At 45.1% G+C, this 21,188-nt stretch overlaps 1 protein-coding gene and 1 long non-coding RNA gene across 4 annotated transcripts in view; both read right to left on the bottom strand.

Annotated features, from left to right (window-relative positions):
* Positions 1-13,621: 13,621 nt before the first annotated feature.
* Positions 13,622-16,012, bottom strand: LOC129480992 (uncharacterized). Its single transcript, XR_008657217.2, has 2 exons — positions 14,738-16,012; positions 13,622-14,689 (listed from the first exon to the last, which is right to left on the bottom strand). It is a non-coding gene; the product is annotated as an uncharacterized lncRNA (long non-coding RNA).
* A 2,930-nt stretch (positions 16,013-18,942) lies between these two features.
* SAMD8 (sterile alpha motif domain containing 8) overlaps positions 18,943-21,188 on the bottom strand; it is a 69,150-nt gene continuing 66,904 nt past the window's right edge. For all 3 annotated transcript variants that reach the window (XM_063637592.1, XM_063637594.1, XM_063637593.1), the window contains 2 exons: positions 20,482-20,632; positions 18,943-20,310 (listed from right to left, as the gene is read on the bottom strand). In XM_063637592.1, the coding sequence (XP_063493662.1) occupies positions 20,006-20,310; positions 20,482-20,632 (456 nt within the window). In that variant the 3' untranslated portion in view covers positions 18,943-20,005. The remainder of the gene's footprint in view (positions 20,311-20,481; positions 20,633-21,188) is intronic.

A 21,188-nucleotide genomic window follows, 5' to 3' on the forward strand; every position in this document is an offset into this window, starting at 1 on the left:
CACCATCACCTCCAAAACAACATCAGTTTCTCCGCATTTCCAGCAATTTTATGAGGCAAGCTACAAAGATACACCATTTAGATGAATCACTCTGCTCTCTGCAGTGCCAAGAACTTCAAGCATAGTTAATTCAGAATGACTAGGTCCAACTAACAAGAGTTGGTTTGTCTGAATCAAAGTATATTTAAAGAAACTCAGTTTTATTACCTTCAGGAATCTAGTGGAACTATGCTAATAAATCGCTCCTCTGTGTAGGTCTTAAGGGAAATATGTTTTAATGAACAGATGAGAATATTTCCTAATTCAGTCTATCCATTGTTTGTATAGAAAGGGTTACTCATCAAGTGTTTAAGTTTACTTGAAATGCTTGCTCTTGTTTACAATCAGTATTTTAGTTTAATGAACCCTGTGTTTATAAATGGTATAAAATAAACTATCCATCTTGTCATTCCCTCTAAATTAGTGAAGTCCCAACTAATGCCTCAATGGCTCTGTTAGCATAAAATCAAAAGTCATTGTACCAGCTGGGTACGGTGGCTCACACCTGTAATCCTAGCTCTTTGGGAGGCCGAGGTGGGAAGATCACTTGGGGCCAGGAATTTGAGACCAGCCTGGGCAACATAGTGAGACCTCATTTCTACAAAAAATAAACCAAATTATTTTTTGTGGGCATGTGCCTATGGTCCCAGCTACTTGGGAGGCTGAGGTGAAAAGGATCGCTTGGGCCCGGGAGGTCAAGGCTGCAGTGAACCATGATCACGCCACTGCACTCCAGCCTGGATGACAGAGGGAGATCCTGTCTCAAAAAAGAAAGAAAAAACAAACAAACAAACAAAAAAGAATCATTGTACCCATCACTCGAAAGAAACACTTAGCTTTTGCATGAGCTATTCTTCCAGTGGTGGAGGTTTGGGGATCCGGCCCTATTCTGTCATATTTTGTGACACACATTCTTTCTCCCTCCTTTCTATGAATGTTTATTAAGGAACTAGTAATGTGTCAGACACTGTGCTGGGGACTAAGTAACAGTCAACAATCTCACAGTCTAGAAAGGGAGACAGACACGAACAATGAGCAAGTATTGTAAAGTGCTGTAGGTACAAGGATAGCTGTATGAACAGAGGACAGTGGGGTTAGAGGAGTCAGTTCACCCGGGGAGCTTCATGAAGGCTTCAGCATTGAATGGATTCTTAAAAATGGGGGATACGGCTGGGGGCGGTGGCTCATGCCTGTAATCCCCACACTTTGTGAGGCTGAGGCAGGTAGATCACTTGAGGTTAGGAGTTCGAGACCAGCCTGGCCAACATGGTGAAACCCTGTCTTTACTAAAAATACAAAAAATTAGCCAGGCGTGATGGTGGGTGCCTGTAATCCCAGCTACTCAGGAGGCTGAGGCAGGAGAATCACTTGAGCCAGGGAAGTGACGGTTGCAATGAGCAGAGATCGTGCCACTGCATTCGTCTGGGCAACAGGAGCGAAACTCAGTCTCAAAAAAAAAAAAAAAGAGGGGGAGGCTATAAGGCCGGGCGTGGTGGCTCACGCCTGTAATCCCAGCACTTTGGGAGGCTGAGTCAGGCAGATCACCTGAGGTCAGGAGTTCGAGACCAGTCTGGCCAACAGCCAAGATAGCACCACTGCATTCCAGCCTGGGTGACACAGGGAAACTCTAGTCTCAAAAAAAAAAAAAGGAGGATATATTTAGTTGCACCATGGGCTATTAAAAAAAGAGAGGATGCTCCAGGCACAGTGGCTCACGCCTGTAATCCCAGCACTTTGGGAGGCTGAGGTGGGCAGATCACGAGGTCAGGAGATCGAGACCAGCCTGGCAAACGTGGTGAAACTCCGTCTCTACTATAAATACAAAAATTAGCCAGGCGTGGTGGCAGGCGCCTGTAGTCCCAGCTACTTGGGAGGCTGAGGCAGGAGAATGGCGTGAACCCGGGAGGCGGAGGTTGCAGTGAGCTGAGATCGCGCCAACTGTGCCCCTGGCTCAAGTGATTCTCCTGCCTCAGCCTCCTGAGTAGCTGGGATTACAGGCACCCACCACCATGCCTGTCACCAGCCTGGGTGACAGTGCGAGACTCTGTCTCAAAAAAAAGAGGATGCGTTTGGCAGACAGGGAGAGGAAGGGCAGCACATGAAGGAAAGGTGCTCGGGCCTGATACTGCAACTGCAAGTCATATTTAGCCAGCTGCAAACAATATGGCAAGAATGAAAATGACAATCGATAGGATATTAGGGGAGAAGGTTACCCAGCAAGACCAGGCTGGAGAGGTCAGCTAAGGCCCGATTGGAACCTATGCAAGACAGTGCCTGCTCAAGTTCTACCTCCTCATGAAATTAAAAGCATGAAATAAGACATAGATGCCCAGCTGTGGCTTAGCCCATATCCCCAGTCATGTCATGACCCATATATGCCTAGTCCAAGTCAAGGGAGAGCATGGGTTGGCTGTCCTCAGCACCAGACCAATATCACATCTGGAGTATCATATTTAGGGCCTCAGTGACAAATTAGGGGGCATTGATGAGGCAAAAGAGTAAATCTCATCCCTGTTACTCTGTCTGGGCCACAGGCAGATGTCTAAAAGTATGATTTCTGGCTGGGTGCAGTGGCTCACACCTGTAATCCCAACACTTTGGGAGGCCAAGGCAGGGAGATCACTTGAGCCCAAGAGTTTGAGACCAGACTGGGCCACAAAGTGAGACCCTTTCTCTAACAACAACAACAAAAAAAAATTTAAAAATTAGCTGCGTGGGCTGGACACGGTGGCTCACACCTGTAATCCCAGCACTTTGGGAGGCCGAGGAAGGTGGATCATGAGGTCAAGAGATCAAGACCAGCCTGGCCAACATGGTGAAACCCCGTCTCTCCTACAAATACAAAAATTAGCTGGGCATGGTGGTGTGCACCTGTAGTCCCAGCTACTCGGGAGGCTGAGGCAGGAGAATCGCTTGAACCCAGGAGGTGGAGGTTGCAGTGAGCCGAGATTGCACCACTGCACCCCAGCCTGGGCGGCAGAGCAAGACTCTATCTCAAAAAAAAAAAATTAAATTAAATTTTTAAAAAATTAGCTGTGTGTGGTGGTGTGCACCTGTAGCCCCAGTTACTCAGGAGGCCGAGGTGGGAAGATGGCTTGATCCCAGGAAGTTGAGGCTGCAGTGAGCCATGATTGCACCACTGTACTCCAGCCTGGGTGACAGACCAAGTCCCTGTCTCAAAAAAAAAAAAAAAAAAAAATTGTGATTTCTCAATTGAAAAATGTAAAAATCATATGCATTGCTCCACTTAATTCCAGGCAAAGCCAAATGATGATGCACCAGTGAGTCACCAGTGAGATTGCATTTAAAATCCAGCAGCCTCAGAGCCAAGACCAGCCTTGTGTAAACAGAGTTCAGGGAGGAGTGAAGATAGTGGAGTGAGGCGTGCCGACGCCAGCCGGCCTCTGGGCTCGGGGTGGGCTGACCTCTGGGGGGCCGAGTGCATCTGCTGGACTGAAGGCAGAGTAATTTTTTCATCTCATCCAGGAGAAGAAAGAAGATATGTAGAAGAGGAAAGGAACGGAACATTCTCCCTCCCTACCTTACACAGGGGAGTGGTCATCTACACTAAAGCAAAACTTCCTCATCATAGGAAGACCATTTTCCTTGACCTTTAGGTGATTTTATAGTCATCTCGAAAAGAAAACGAAACTCAACTCAGGATTTGATTGAACACAGAGAGTCCACTAGGATGCAGTATTCCTGTCCACTTCTCCAGGAAGAAAGAAGCAAAGGACGTAGGTCTTTTGGCACTGTTTGCTTAATTATAAAGAAATTATTTTGCAAGCTGAATACTGATGCGTTATTTGAAACAGGTGCTTAGTTGGTGGCATTTATGAATTCTTTACCTTTTGTTCCAAACCAAAAGACTAAATAAATAGCAAGTATTGGTGGGAAAAAAAAAAAAAAAAAAGACTTTGCTGGGCGCAGTGGCTCATGCCTGTAATCCCAGTACTTTGGGAGGCCAAGGAGGGAGGATCACGAGGTCAGGAGATCGAGACTATCCTGGCCAACATGGTGAAACCCCGTCTCTACTAAAAATACAAAAATTAGTAATCCCAGCTACTTGGGAGGCTGACGCAGGAGAATCACTTGAACCTGGGAGGTGGAGGCTGCAGTGAGCCGAGATTACATCAGTGTACTCCAGGCTGGGCAACAGAGTAAGACTCCATCTCAAAAAAAAAAAAAAAAAAAAAGAGAAGGGTTTTTTTGTTTGTTTTGAGACAGAGTTTCACTCTTGTTGCCCAGGCTGGAGTGTAATGTTGCGATCTCCGCTCACTGCGACCTCCGCCTCCCGAGTTCAAGCGATTATCCTGTCACAGCCTCCCGAGTAGCTGGGATTACAGGCGCCTGCCACCACACCCAGCTAATATTTTGCATTTTTTTTTTTTTTTTTTTTTTTTTTGAGACGGAGTCTCGCTCTGTCCCCTAGGCTGGAGTGCAGTGGCACGATCTCGGCTCACTGCAACCTCTGCCTCCCGGGTTCACGCCATTCTCCTGCCTCAGCCTCTCCGAGTAGCTGGGACTACAGGCGCCTGCCACCACGCCCGGCTAATTTTTTGTATTTTTAGTAGAGACGGGGTTTCACCATGGTCTCGATCTCCTGACCTCGTGATCCGCCCGCCTCGGCCTCCCAAAGTGCTGGGATTACAAGCGTGAGCCACCGCACCCGGCCAATATTTTGCATTTTTAACAGAGACGAGGTTTCACCGCATTGGCCAGGCTGGTCTCGAACTCCTGACCTCAGGTGATCCACCTGCCTCGGCCTCCCAAAGTGCTGGGATTATAGGTGTCAGCCACTGTGCCTGGCTTAATTTTTGTATTTTTAGTAGAGACGGGATTTCATCATATTGGTCAGGCTGGTCTCAAACTCCCGACCTCAGGTGATCCGCCCGCCTTGGACTCCCAAAGTTCTCAGATTACAGGCGTGAGCCACCACACCTGGCCTCAAAGTACTTTTATAATATGAACTCAGTAGGTGCTTATAATATCCTTAAAATATGCTAATAGCAATGTTTAACATTTATAATAATAATATTTAACACTTTACATCCTTTGCATGTTATCCTCAGAACAACTCTATGAAGGTAAGTACTATAATCACCTCAAAACGGAGAGAAAGAGAGGTTACGTGATTGCCCAAGGTTACTCAGCCAGTAAGTGGAGGAGCCAAGGTTTGAATCCAGGCACTTGGCTTCTGAGTCTGTGTCCTTAAACCACTATGCTATCTGCCTTCCAAATATTACCATGCATTATATCGAAGGAGAAAATTGAGACAGTGCAGTTTGGTGACTTGCCTGACCTCACACACAGTCCCATTACATCATGACTAAGAGACAGAACCCAGGTCTTCCCCTTGAAAGCCAAGCCCCATTAGAGTGTGGGAGTTGAGATGAGCAGCCATTTCTACTTTAGATGGCTTTAATAGGAAGGATTGCAGAGGGTGAGGGGTTGAGTCCAGAGTGGGAGGCCAAAGGCTTGCTGATATTTGCCTTGAGAAGACAATGGCTACCTTTACATTTAGCAGCAGAGGGTGGATGAAGCTGTGTAAACAGGAGCTGCTTGGTGAGCTGACCTGGGAAGCCAGTCCACAGGACGGGGGCTTGGCAAAGGTTGGGCCAAGGGAGGCGATGCTCCCTGTGCCTCTCTATGAAGACACCCAGTAGCATATGGGGGAGAGGGCGCAAACACATTACACTGCCACCCCCCCAGACGCCATCTGCCCCCATTTCACTACTGTCCAGGAAAGGGCAAATTCACTCTCCCTGCTTCCTAGATCAGAAGCCCCGTCTCCTGCCTTCCTTTTGAAGCACTCCAAGAGAGAGCAGCTCCCAATTCCCACTGACCTATCAAGTGGGCTGAGGGCCACCTCCACCTCTGCCAAGCCCTGTTCCACCCAAGGCTTTGCCTCAGAGTCCCCTCGGATGCCACGGCTCAGATACTGGACCCACTCAGGAACGCTGGCTCAGAGAAGCAGGACTGTGCTCAAGGTGAGGCTCAGGGCTAGGCACTTCCCCACTGTGGGCAGGTAGGGGTTCCACTCGCTAGCTCTGGCCAATGAGAACAAACTATTTCATCGAGGCTAGGTCTCCTTCATTTCAGGGCCAGTGGCCTGATCATTTCAGATGTTTTCCCCCTCATTGTCCTTAGTGGTCTTTGCTAGGATTCAGAATACTGTCAAGTTGCTTTGTGAACTGGTGTGTTATCTGCCTCTAAATATCATGACAGAATGTGGTCGGCAGATCTAGTTCTGGCCACTAGAGAAACCAGAGTTCAAAATGGAATAGGGGGAAAGATAAAAGTGTTCCTATTCAGAAATGATGTGATTGTCTATGACTATGTAAACACACTAACAAATCTACGAAAGAACTCCTAGAACATGACTTTGGCACTGTCACAGGATAAAAGGCCAGCAATTAAAAATCAATTGTATTTCTAGCCGGGCACGGTGGCTCATGCCTGTAATACTAGCATTTTGGGAGGCTAAGGCAGGTGGATCACTTGAGGTCAGAAATTCGAGACCAGCCTGGCCACCATGGTGAAACCCCATCTCTACTAAAAATACGAAAAATCAGCCAGGTGTGGTGGCGCACACCTGTAGTCCCAGCTACTTGGGAGGCTGAGGCACAAGAATCACTTGAACCTAGGAGGCAGAGGTTGCATCGAGCCGAGATCACACTACTGCACTCCAGCCTGGGTGACAGAGCAAGACTTTGCCTAAAAAAAAAAAAAAAGGCCAGGCGCGGTGGCTCACGCTTGTAATCCCAGCACTTTGGGAGGCCGAGGTGGGCGGATCACGAGGTCAGGAGATCGAGACCATGCTGAAACCCCGTCTCTACTAAAAATACAAAAAAATTCACCGGGCGTGGTGGTGGGCGCCTGTAGTCTCAGCTACCAGAGAGGCTGAGGCAGGAGAATGGCATGACCCCGGGAGGCAGAGCTTGCAGTGAGCCGAGATTGCGCAACTGCACTCCAGCCTGGGCGACAGAGCGAGACTCCGTCTCAAAAAAAAAAAAAAAAATTCTATTTCTGTACACTAAAAATGCACAATTAGATACCAAAATGAAAGGATAGGAGGGAGGAATAAAAAGCTAAGATGCTGGCAGTGATCATTTGTATGGAGATTACTAATTTACAGCGTTCAGTACTTTCACAACAGCCCAGGGGAGGGAGGAGGGAACCCAGGAGCTTGGGGAACACCTGCGTTTTCACTCCAGCTTGTTCTGAAATGCCTTTGGGGGACGCTGCGTCAAGCTGTGGGTGTTGGTGAAAGGCTCTTCAGGGGGTTCTGATCACTTCCTGAGGAAGAACCAGTCTGGGAGCTTCAGCCTCACCTGGGAACCTGTCAGAAATAAAAATTCCTCCCACTTAGGCGGAAGGTAGAGGTTAGCAATGTGTTTTAACAAGCTAGGTGATTCTGAAGCACACCTATTATGTTGTTCAAACCAGTGACTTCCTGTGACAAAGGCACAAGGGCTGCTGGAGGTTTGTGGCACCCTCTGCTGGTAACCAACAGCAAAGGTTGACTTCTGAACCAAAAAAAGGATCTCATTACTCTAGTTTGTCAGCCTGTGCATTAAAAAAATAAAAAATTTAAGCAAAGAAAAGTTAAAAATCCTGCTTGCCGGCCAGGTGCGGTGGCTCACGCCTGTAATCTGAGCACTTTGGGAGGCCGAGGCGGGCGGATCATGAGGTCAGGAGATTGAGACCATCCTGGCTAACACGATGAAACCGCGTCTCTACTAAAAATACAAAAAATTAGCCGGGTGTGGTGGCAGGCGCCTGTAGTCCCAGCTACTCGGGAGGCTGAGGCAGAAGAATTGTTTGAACCCGGGAGGCGGAGTTTGCAGTGAGCCGAGATTGCGCCACTGCACTCCAGCCTGGGTGACAGAGCTCAAAGAAAAAAAAAAAAATCCTGCTTGCCATTCTATCCAGGGCTGCCTTGTCCCACTGCAGCACTTCTGAGATCACGCTGTATTTTCCTTTGGCTCTGCTGCAGCTTTCGTCTCCTTGAGCATCCTTCAATTCTTCTACGCTCCTAATAAAGCACCCAGAAGCATTTGATGAAACTTTCAAGGTCCAGGGCCAGGCAAACTGGCCTACACAGAAAGAGCTGGGTGGCGGAGGCCTTCTCTGCCTTGGCCTACACATGTCACTCCAGCTACAATGGAGATATGAGGTGGGGATGTGAGTCACTCCCCTGCACAAAACCCAAATCCGCCAATGGCTTCCCATGTCACTTGAAGCAAAGCTTAAGTTTTCACCAGGACCTTCAAGGATTGTAAGACTAGAGCCTAGCTACTTCTCTAAGTTCATGTTCAGTCACTTTTTTTTTTTTTTTTTTTTTGAGATGGAGTTTTTACTCTGTCGCCCAGGTTGGAGTGCAGTGGCACGATCTTGGCTCACTGCAACCTCTGCCTCCCAGGTTCAAGCGATTCTCCTGCCTCAGCCTCCTAAGTAGCTGGGACTACAGGTGCCTGCCACCACACCTGGCTAATTTTTGTATTTTTAGTAGAGACAAGGTTTCACCAGGTTGGCCAGGCTGGGCACGAACTCCTGACCTCAAGTGATCCACCCGCCTCAGCCTCCCAAAGTACTGGGATTACAGGCATGAGCCATGCGCCCGACCCACTTTCAATGACTCTTCCACTTGTTTACTCTTAAACCAAACTCTTTATTGTTTGTAGAACATGCCAAGTCTGCTCCAGAGGCTTGTGCAATTGCTATTCCCTCTGCCCCACATGGCCTTCACTTCATCCAGGGCCTCTGCTCGAATGCCACCTCTGCAGAAGGACTTCCTTTAGTACTACCTCAGTAGTGAGCATTCCCTATCACTCTATCCTTTTAGCTGTTCTCTTTTTTTTTTTTTTTTTTGTCATAGCTGTTTGGGCTGCCTGAAGGCAATTTCTGCTAGCTAAATATCACCAGGAGCACACCTCAGTAAAACTAAGTTAGGTTTTGTTTTTGTTTTTTTTTGAGACAGACTTTCACTGTCCTCCAGGCTGGAGTGGAGTGCACGATCTTGGCTCACTGCAACCTGTCTCTCAGGTTCAAGTGATTCTCTTGCCTCAGCCTCCCAAGTAGCTGGGATTACAGGTGTGCACTATCATGCTCGACTAATTTTTGTATTCTTAGTAAGAGTCAGGGTTGGCAAGGGTGGTTTTGAACTCCTGACCTCAAATGATCCACCTGCCTCGGCCTCCCAAAGTGCTGCGATTATAGGTGTGAGCCACTGCACCCAGCCAAAGGTAGGTTTTTAATTAAACTTCCTACAGCGAGAAAGACTAAACACCTGGAGAAGGGAGGGGAATCTCAGTAAGAGAGTGTTAGGTGGGGCTGGTACAGGATTTGGGCTTGTGTTAGGTGTTCTTAAGGAAGGTTTAGGAAAGCAACCAAGTAGGCTGCTGCTCTGGATTGAGTGCTTTCAGAAAGCTGGGGCAATTCGGAATCTTAATTCTTATGAAGGAACAAAGTAATAGTTGCCCGTGTTAATCAGGAGAGGGGTGTATGGCTATTTTTGTGGCTGCACGGTGTCTTTATTGCTGCTCAGGCATGATTACGAGTGAAGAGGATCCATTACAGCCAGGCAGGGTCCTCATCTGATGATGATATTCTATAGAATTGCTTATGTTCAGTAGGAGAATGCCACTGTACCCAGGTCAATTACTAGTTGACAACTGCCAGGAATGCTTTTTTTCTCTCTCTCTCTCATATATGTGTTTATTGTCTAGAAAGTAAGATTCCTGAAGGCCGGGGCTTTGTTTTGTTTACCACTGAACCACTAGCACTTAAACAGTGCCTGGCATAGAATAGGTACCCAATAAATGTTTAATAAATATTCTTTCAAAACATCTTCCATAGCTCAGATCCTACACATCTATAATGAAGCCCTCCACAGGTAAAGCTGGGTCTTTGGAATGTCTTCCAGGTGATGGTAGGGCCAAAAATAGCTACTGCGGGCAGACCAGTATCAACATTACTCTTTACAGAACTTTAAAAAGAGCAGCTGAGTCCTTTGGGCTTTCCCTTGGGCCAGACAGGACTTAGCCTCCTACAGGTGCTCAAGGAAGACAATGATCAGAAAAAAATGCTACTTTTGAATGGCAAGAGATGGCCAATGTAAAGACTATGTTAAAAATTAAACAGGAGAAACACTCCTCAATCTGCTAAATCATCTTCCTGGCTGGGCACAGTGGCTCATGCCTATAATCCTAGCATTTTGGAAGGCCGAGGTGGGAGGATCACTTGAGGCCATGAGTTCAAGATCAGCATGGTCAACATAGTGAGACCCCCATCTCCACACACACAAAAAGATTAAAAAGTATAATTTGAAAATCATCTTTCTTTTCCCCCTCAACATCTTATAGTCATATGGTCTTTAATAAGTCATAGTTGGCAGTTCAGTCTTCCAGAAAGTTTTGTATACCAACCAAGTTGTCACCACTCCACCAATTCCTTATCATTTTACTATTTTAAAAACATTTTTTTTTTTTTTGGAGACGGAGTCTCGCTCTGTCGCCCAGGCTGGAGTACAGTGGCACAATCTCGGCTCACTGCAACCTCCGCCTCCCGGGTTCAAGCAATTCTCCTGCCTCAGCCTCCCGAGTAGCTGGGACTACAGGTGCACGCCGCCACCCCAGCTAATTTTTTTATTTTAGTAGAGACGGGGTTTCACCATGTTGCCCAGGCTGGTCTCAAACTCCGGAGCTCAGGCAATCCGCCCGCCTCCCAAAGTGCTAGGATTACAGGCGTGAGCCACCACGCCCTGCATCTTAAAAACACTTTTGGGCCAGGCACAGTGGCTTACGCCAGTAATCCCAGCACTTTGGGAGGCCGAGGCGGGCGGGTCACGATGTCAGGAGATTGAGACCATCCTAGCTAGCGCAGTGAAAACCATCCCTACTAAAAATACAAAAAATTAGCTGGGTGCGGTGGCGGGCGCCTGTGGTCCCAGCTGCTTGGGAGGCTGAGGCAGGAGAATGGCGTGAACCCGGGAGGCGGAGGTTGCAGTGAGCCGAGATCGCGCCACTGCACTCCAGACTGCGCGACAGAGCGAGACTCCGTCTCAAAAAAAGAAAAAACACTTTTGAAGATTACTTTTGTAGCTAGGGAATTTTTTTTATTTTATTTTGAGACGGAGTCTCGCTCTGTCGCCCAGGCTGGAGTGCAGTGGCGCGATCTCGGCTCACTGCAAGCTCCGCCTCCCAGGTTCACGCCATTCTCCTGCCTCAGCCTCTCCGAGTAGCTGGGACTACAGGCGCCGTAGCTAGGGAATTAAGATATCATTTAAAAAAATGTAAATTTAGACCAGGCGCAGTAGCTCACGCCTATAATCCCAGCACTTTGGGAGGCTGAGGCGGGTGGATCACCTGAGGTCAGGAGTTTGAGACCAGCCTGGCCAGCACGGTGAAACCCTGTCTGTACTAAAAATACAAAAATTAGCAGGGCATGGTGGCAGGCTCCTATATTCTCAGCCACTTGGGAGGCTGAAGCAGGAGAATCACTTTAACCCATGAGGCAGAGGTTGCAGTAAGCTGAGACCACACCATTGCACTCCAGCCTGGGCAACAAGAGCGAAACTCTGTCTCAAAAAACTAAATAAATAAAATCTATAAAATTGGCAAACATAAAAAAATTCTGTAATACATTGCTTTGGCAATGGTGTGGATTAAGCAATTCTCCTGCCTCGGCCTCCCGAGTAGCTGGGTCTATAGGCGTGCACCACCACGCCCAGCTAATTTTTGTATTTTTAGTAGAGACGGGGTTTCACCATGTTGGCCAGGCTGGTCTCGATCTCCTAACCTCATGATCTGCCCGCCTTGGCCTCCCAAAGTGCTGGGATTACAGGCGTGAGCCACTGCACCCAGCTCCTCCTGCCTTGTTAAGATATATTAAGATATTCAATAATAGAAATACCCCCATCTAATCAGAACAGATTCCCACTTCAGTTAAACCTTCCCCAGAAGCTGTGTAACTCAAGCCCACATCCTATCCTTTCCAACACCTTCCCACTGAGATGCCCCACAACTCCCCATGGTGTGTACTCTCCATTATAACAAACAATAAACCCAACTTATTCAACTAAAGTGTGTCCTTCATCCTTGGCTGGAAGGCACTGGAACATGATAAGTGAAATAAGCAAGGTATGAAACCACGTGTATATGTACATATATATGTATATGCTACAATTGGAGTACAATAATGTAAACATTTAAAATTAAAAAAATATGTTTGTAGGCCGGGCACAGTGGCTCATGCCTGTAATCCTAACACTTTGGGAGGCCGAGGCAGGCGGATCACCTGAGGTTGGGAGTTTGAGACCTGCCTGACCAACATGGAGAAACCGCATCTGTACTAAAAATACAAAATTAGCCGGGTGTGGTGGCGCATGCCTGTAATCCCAGCTACTCGGGAGGTGAGGCAGAAGAATCGCCTGAACCTGGGAGGTGGAGACTGTGGTGAGCCGAGATCATGCCACTGCACTCCAGCCTAGGCAACAAAAGCGAAACTTCATCTCAAAACAAAACAGAAACAACAACCAAAAAAACCATCAGGTACAGACATTCACTTCATCATGTGACCCAGGGCTCCTAAGGTTGGAATATGAGCAGGTCTTGGTGGTTCCGTATTTCTGGCTCTCATGGGAGCCCCGTGAACTGAGGACATACGGCATTTAAATGTCATGCTACTCTACCAGAAGCCTTAAAACTATCATTTGGGCATCTTCAAAGTTCCAGCTGAAGGTGGCAACCGAGCTCCTTTGAGGCACTCTCTTACCTTAGCACCCTCATCTTAACATCTCCGTGAGCAAGGCTACAGTACTTTCATAAATTGGCCCTTAATACAACCTATGTGGTAGGCACTTTTTTCCACTTAAATAAGGTTAAGCGGAGGTTTGAAGAAAAACTTAATCATGTCAGAAACACAACTCATACCCAGGTCATCAGAGTCTAAACCCAGTGCATTTTCTACTCCACTAAGCTCCTTGAGGTCTCTTCTGGACTATTTTTTCCCAGAGTTCTCAAAAAGACTAGCTGGGCCAGCGCTACAGAGGCTACATATTAGCAGTGATCAAGAAGACAAGTTAAGTCGCGGATCAAGCTGATACGGTCCTGTACCTGTGACAATGCTTAGCATTCTAACTACTCCACAGTTCTGGACTAAGTTCCACAGATTTAAAGTTGCAGAGCTCAATCATTTGCTTGTTTTTTTGGAGACAGGGTCTCACTTTGTCACCTAGGCTGGAGTGCAGTGGCATGATCTCGGCTCACTGCAGCCTCGACTTCCCAGGCTCAAGCAATCCTCCTGCCTCAGTCCCCCCAAGTAGCTGGGACTACAGATGCGCACCACCACGCTTGGCTAATTTTTGTATTTTTTGTAGAGACGGGGCTTTGCCATGTTGCCCAGGCTGGTCTGGAATTCCTAGGCTCAAGCGATCAGCCTGCCTTGGCCTCCCGAAGAGCTAGGATTGCAGGCATGAGCCACTGCACCTGGCCAATCATTTGCAAAAACTAAAATTCATTATGTAAAAAACTGACCAGCTCCATTAATAATGCAAAGACATTTAAATAAGAAACTGCAATCCAACTTTCAAATGTTTTATTTTTAGTGTTTTTAAACATTTTAATACAACAAAGGTATAAAATAATATATATTAGTTAAATCTGGATTTAATTTAGAATCAAGAATATTTACTTATGTACAAACACTGTGCTTCAAGGTATGGCTACCACAGGAACTTTCACATCTTCAAGTAATACTAGTTTCTCTGTGGATAGAGAGACATTTAGGTAGAATTCACAAAACAAAACATGTCCGTTTTAGTCCAAGCTAATTTTGCTTCCCCCATTAAGTACCAGTTTCCACTTTCTTTGTTCCATATCAGAAATACTTCATTTTTCTAATAATACATAGATCTTCTGAATAAAACTTAGTAAAACTGAACATTTTTAAGATGACATTACTAATTGATAATATTGCTTGGCTATGTTCAATTCTCCAGACAACCCAGTCCTTCAGATTGAAAGAGACCTGAAGTAACAATGAAATTACCATAGTCTTCTTTCTCTCGCCATATCAGGCACAAACTTTCCTTATGCTGAAACATGGAATACACTGAATAAAAAGTCCTTTGGTTAATTTAGGGTAGAATGTATTATAAAAACCAGAATAGCTGAAATATGGCTTACAGATTTCAGAGATATTTGTATAGAACTTGAAGCAAAGTAATTGGTCACATTTTAGTTATTTGAAATTGGTGGCATTACATCCGGGTGAGGTGAGAAGGGGGTCCAAAACCTAGTTTCATACTAATTTTAGTCATTCAAAGTTACTCAAAGACAGGGAAAAGAAACAAAAAACCTACTCAGTCTCTTTCCGTTCTTATTAGTCACCTGAAGCATTCTGACCTTTGATGTTACTAACAATTCTCCTCGATAGCAGTATGGGGTAATTCAGGCTAAACTGCTTACAAACACAAACTGTTAAACTGTCAAGTTGGCATTAAAATTGACACCTTTGCTGGCTTAGAAACTGTCTAAATGAAACCAGTACTGTTTAAGAAAGCAATTGGACTATTCTACAAGAGAGCTTTCTTGTCTCAAATGCCTGAATACCTTAAAGAACTGGCAAATGACTATATTATCATTACCTTTAGTATGAAGAAAACTAAGTCTATAAAAGACTATCAAATAATTACATGTATTAAATTAGAGAGTTTAAAACAAGAATGTGGTTAACATTCTTAGGCAATTTAGATCTAGAATCCTTTAAAAAAGCTTACTATGAAATTAATGGTGAAACTGCCTTTTGTTGAATACAGTCAAAGCAGACTAGTGTTATAAATATGACTTTGTGAATACATGAGTAATACTTTCCAAACAAATGTTTCTAAAACAGACTGTTTCTTATCAGCCATAAAAGAATCTGGTTCCTCTGTTTCCCATTTACAAATTATAGGATTTCTGGAATTCTTAGTAAAAACACACAGGCAGAGACAGGGCACGAAACACCGCTGCTCACAGAGTAAAGAGTTACAATCCCTGCAGGTCTCTTGATCCAATGGGTTCTGGTCTGTCACTGACTTTTTCTTCTGAATAGCCCACATTATTATTTTATTTTGTTTTGTTTTTTTGAGATGGAGTCTTGCTCTGTCGCCCAGACTGGAGTGTAGTGGCAGTATCTCGGCTCACTGCAACCTCCGCCTCCTGGGTTCAAGCGATTCTTCTGCCTCTGCCTCCCGAGTAGCTGGGACTACAGGCATGGGCGTGCACCACCATGCCCAGCTAATTTTTTTTTTTTTTTTTTTTTTTTTTTGAGATGGAGTCTCACTCTGTCGCCCAGGCTGGAGTGCAGTGGCATGATCTTGGCTCACTGCAAGCTCCACCTCCCGGGTTCATGCCATTCTCCTCCCTCAGCCTCCCGAGTAGCTGGGACCACAGGCACCCGCCACCTCGCCCGGCTAATTTTTTTGTATTTTTTTTTTTTTTTAGTAGAGACGGGGTTTCACCGTGTTAGCCAGGATGGTCTCTATCTCCTGACCTCGTGATCCGCCCGCCTCGGCCTCCCAAAGTGCTGGGATTACAGGCGTGAGCCACCGCACCTGGCCGACACCCGGCTAATTTTTGTATTTTTGGTAGAGACGGAGTTTCACCATATTGGCCAGGCTGGTCTCGAACTCCTGACCTCGTGATCTGCCTGCCTCAGCCTCCTAAAGTGTTTGGATTATAGGCATAGTCCGCATTATTTAACTGACTGGTTCTAAGGATAAGTTCTGATTTCAAAGGATACAAACAAATAGAGCTAGAAGTTCTATTTTTGCCCTTGCAATTCTGGTCAGAGAACTATGGAGAGGATAGCCACATAAAGAATTCTTGCAGCGGCCGGGCGCGGTAGCTCACGCTTGTAATCCCAGCACTTTGGGAGGCCGAGGCGGGCGGATCACGAGGTCAGGAGATCGAGACCACGGTGAAACCCCGTCTCTACCAAAAATACAAAAATTAGCCGGGCGTGGTGGCGGGCGCCTGTAGTCCCAGCTACTCGGAGAGGCTGAGGCAGGAGAATGGCGTGAACCCGGGAGGCGGAGCTTGCAGTGAGTCGAGATCGCGCCACTGCACTCCAGCCTGGGTGAGAGAGCGAGACTCCGTCTCAAAAAAAAAAAAAAAAAAAAAAAAAGAATTCTTGCAGCACAGCCACGAAAGGTTTCCCCCAAATTATTTGGTGACAACAGCAAACCTGCCTCCTTCAAAACCTCTTACTCTCTACCAACTCTTCAATTACCCTTCAATAACACTACCCTACCTGGTCTTAAAAAAAAAAAAAGGAAAAGGAAAAAAAAAGGCAACACTGCTCCCAAGAACACAGAAAATGCATCAAAGACTTGCAACATAACCCCCAGTTTGCATCCCCAAACCAAAAACCTTTTGGTTCCTTCCATACTAAAGTCTCCATGATGATTTAAGCCTTCACAAGTCTGCAACTATAGAACCAAATACAAGGTCAAAAAATATGTAGACCAAAGCCATGTAGCTTCTCTGCTTAGCCACATTCACAGATAAAATGTAAACATAAATACTATCTTCACTATGGTTTAGATTTTTTTTTTTTTTTTTTTTTGAGACGGAGTCTCGCTCTCTCACCCAGGCTGGAGTGCAGTGGCGCGATCTCGGCTCACTGCAAGCTCCGCCTCCCGGGTTCACGCCATTCTCCTGCCTCAGCCTCTCCGAGTAGCTGGGACTACAGGCGCCCGCCACCACGCCCGGCTAATTTTTTGTATTTTTAGTAGAGACAGGGTTTCACCGTGGTCTCGATCTCCTGACCTCATGATCCGCCCGCCTCGGCCTCCCAAAGTGCTGGGATTACAAGCGTGAGCCACCGCGCCCGGCTATGGTTTAGATTTTAACCAGAAAAAGAAATGAAGACAAAATCTGGAAATTTCTGGACAAAACAAAAAGCAACTAAAATATAAATGTTTAAGTAAAACTGAAAATAAATTTGTCTCAACGTTTTCCAAGAAAGAGATGATTAATTTATGTAAACACTGCCTTATAATAGTTAAAACAATAAGTTATACCTAACTTACATTTTTCTCAAAACATATATGAGCAAGTGCAAGGCTGAAAAGTTATTTTACAATCCCCATTGCAGTCTGTTGTTAGGTACTCTCAATGTCAATAGCTCTGCAAAGTTAGTTGCATTTATTTTTCTATTTGGTCTTAGAATAGAATTTATATGAAGGAAAGAAGACTCACGTTAATAGCTATTTAAGTTTTTGTTACTGATTGATTGAGACAGGGTCTCACTCTGTCACCAAGGCTGGAGTGCAGTGACATGATTACAGCTCACTGTAGCCTCAACCTCCTTGGGCTCAAGTGATCCTTCTGCCTCAGCCTCCCATGTAGCTGGGACCACAGGCATGCACCACCACGCCCAGCTAATTTTCTCAACAACTTTTTGTGGGGACGAGGTCTCACTTTGTTGCCCAGGCTGGTCTCGTTTACCTGAGCTCAAGTGATCCTCCTGCCTTAGCCTCCCAAAGTGCTGCGATTACAGGCATTAGCCACTGCACCCAGTCTAACTTGTTTTTTTGTTTTTGTTTTTGTTTTGTTTTTGAGAAGGAGTCTCGCTCTGTCACCTAGGCTGGAGTGCAGTGGAGTGATCTCAGCTCACTGCAACCTCCACCTCCTAGGTTCAAGTGTTTCTTGTGCCTCAGTCTCCCAAGTAGCTGGGATTACAAGTGCGTGCCACCATGCCCAGCTAATTTTTGTAGTTTTAGTAGAGACGAGGTTTCACCATATTGGCCAGGCTGATCTCGAACTCCTCACCTCAAGCAATCCGCCTGCCTTGGCCTCCCAAAGTGCTGGGATTACAGGCGTGAGCCATTGCACCCAGCCATGTTTTTAAGAGAATGGGTCTTGCTACGTTGCCCAGGCTGGAATGCAGTGGTTATTCATAGGCGTTATCATAACACATTCCAGCTTCTAACTCCTGGCCTCAAGCAATCCTCCTGCCTCAGCCTCCTCAGAAGCTGGGACTACAGCCTTGCACCACTGCACTCGGCTTAACATTTTAACATTAATGATGCCATAGAGTTTTTTGAACCCTTTCCCAAAAGCCAACATCAGTGCCTCCCTAGCTAAATTCAGTCTGTTCTGTCATGTAGAAAAATAACAGTAACTCATCTTTTGGCCTCAAGGGTCAAACCACTCTAACTGGCATAGGAAACATCCTTTACTTTCCATGATTATGCAACTTCTTTACATGAGATGTTGGCATTTTGTTCCTAGCATGTAACAGAATCAGCAATTTAAGATATCAGATTCTGAGGTGTGAGATTTAAAAGCATAAAAGTTGAATTGCCTTGCAGCATTTCTCAAGTGAGAAATAAAAAAATAATGTTCACAGCAGACACAAATTGGGGTCATTCAGCACTAGCTGAGACTTGTTTGCATAATTTCCTTCCTACCCAATTCATTCAGGCTCCTATGTAGCTTATACAGGGGTGGGAATATGACTCAAAGTGCAAAAATAAAATATTTCACCCAGATAAAGAAGGAGCAAGCTTCTGCTATGTGGCCTAATTGCAGGCCTCAGAATGCCAGCACCTTTTCTAAGTTTTTGTTTTAAAATGGAATGTAAAAACTACATAAATAATATCCCAAGCAGCTAAGCTCATTAGTTGGGAGTTTAAATTCCAATTCCATAACCATCCTACTGTCATAACTATTGTAAAAAAATCATTAAAAATAAAGTAACAAATGTTATCATAGAGGTGAAATTACTTAAAGTACTAAATTTCTAGTGTTGTAAATAGCAGCTAAGTTATATCACTTCCTGACTGCCAAATTGACTAAATAGAAAGAATGTATATACACCATTATATTTAAAAGTAAAAAACAATGAAACTTTTTCATATCCAAGTATGTCTGAGACTGTTTACTTCCAACAGCCAAGAATGATAAATTTCAAAAACCAAAAAGTTATATTTTGCGTGCTGTAAGTTTCTTTTCAGGAGAAAACAATTCTTTGCATGCATACCTCCCTACTTAATGACGTTAAGAACTTTATCTAACATCTGGTAAAACACTCCTATTTGGCTCATTAAATAACACCACTAAAAAGCATAAAATTGGACTGTCATCTAACAACTATAGCACAAAGAAGTTATTCTGGGTACCTATACCACCAACATTAAGCCCATTTATTTTTATGGATGCAGCCATTTTTCCCTCATGAATACTCACTGATGGTCACACTGAACCCTCAGAACAAAATAGGCACTGCATCTTTTGTTGCATCTTTGGTGAAATATGCCAGCCCTACATTTGCATTAATGAGGAGACCAAAGGCATCCTAGCCAGTACTCTGTCACGTCATCTATGGCCTCTTCTTTCATTCTCTTCTTATTTCAGGCATCCTGGTATGCTCAGTATATTTAAAGATGGTTCAGAAGGCGAAAACTGTTTGTCAGTAAAACAGATCATGTCCCATGGTTGCATTTTTTAAATTGAAACAGAGATTAGTCCAAAGAACAAGTACTGATCACTTGGTAGGGTTTCTTCTTCTAAAGGTAATAAGGAGCTTCAAAACATATTATTTCTTGACTAGAGCCCTACTGGAAATCAGTGAAAATTCCTCAACCAGCAAACTGCTCAAGTTGACTTGTTTAAAGTTCAATAAGCAAATACTCAACAGGTAAGGGTACAGCCTGACTTCAATCACAACATTAAGTCTTCCTAAAGAGAAGGGGCAGAAAACATCTACTTAAGCTTTCTGTTCAAACAGCTACATAAGGACTCTTGATTGTTCTTTCTTGCTTTTTATAATCATAACTTCGCTCAGAACAGAAAACTTTACTTTGTCAACACATAAGCCAGGCATCTAAGAACAACCTAGGGGGAGAACGCAAAGTTACTCATTTTCAACAACTATTATATATTTAATCACAAATTCATTAGAAAGATAGTATTCATCCAATTAGTCTTTTCATTATTGCTGGTTTTGAAAATGGCCAACAATATTCATTAGGTACTGTGCCATTAACATTGCATTCAAAAAAAGAGAACATGGGAAACCAAATCCTTGCTCTCCTACTCTGCTGATATGCTCTGGTATTGGCTAGAGTATGGTAGTACAAAAAGAGTCTTGTTGTTATATAAAAAGCAATAAACACATCAATGGAATAATGTTCATGGGCAGCCAAGATGAAGAAGATTCCAAAGAGGTTGAGAACCCAGGATAAAGTGTGCAAGAAATTCCAGCTTCTTGGTGTATCTAGGAAAAGGACAGAAAGATCATTTTAAAGCTACATTCCTTCCAGTGCTTCTCAGTCACGTTTCTCAGGTCAGGCTGTTTTGCCATTCTTCACAGGATCTGACACCCTTCCCACAGCCTTCACTGCAGCTAGTTATCTAATATGCATAGAAGCACTAAAAAGATACTTACATTCGGTGACAAAGAAATTCAGCATAGTTAGGACGACTGTGTGGCCACTAAACATGTAATCTCCACATGTGTGAACGCCAGTCAGGGTCATACCAAAGCCACTCCAAATGGCAAAGGCTCGATGTAATTTCTCCCATACACTGCCATATATCTACGAAGAAAAGTTATGAATTAGTGCTTCAAATGCTTAGGGAGGTGGGAACTTCCCAACATCCATTCCTATTGAAATTCAAATGCTGAATAACTTAGAAATAAGATCTAAGCCAAAGCAGCTAGGCCCTCAGTCTAACAAATTCCAGCCAGACTTCAAGAATGGGTGGGCAAAGCTTGGCTGTACTCAGAAATATTTTGGTAATTAAATGAAATCAGGCTGGGCGCAGTGGCTCACGCCTGTAATCCCAGCACTTTGGGAGGCTGAGGTGGGCGGATCACCTGATGTCAGGAGTTCAAGATCAGCCTGGCCAACATGGCGAAACCCCGACTCTACTAAAAATACAAAAATTAGCCAGGCAGGCCGGGCACGGTGGCTCATGCTTGTAATCCCAGCACTTTGGGAGGCCGAGGCGGGCGGATCACGAGGTCAGGAGATCGAGACCACGGTGAAACCCCGTCTCTACTAAAAATACAAAAAATTAACGGGCGTGGTGGCGGGCACCTGTAGTCCCAGCTACTCGGAGAGGCTGAGGCAGGAGAATGGCGTGAACCCG

The sequence above is a fragment of the Symphalangus syndactylus genome, chromosome 4 (genome assembly GCF_028878055.3).
Source record: "Symphalangus syndactylus isolate Jambi chromosome 4, NHGRI_mSymSyn1-v2.1_pri, whole genome shotgun sequence".
Lineage (NCBI taxonomy): Eukaryota > Metazoa > Chordata > Mammalia > Primates > Hylobatidae > Symphalangus > Symphalangus syndactylus.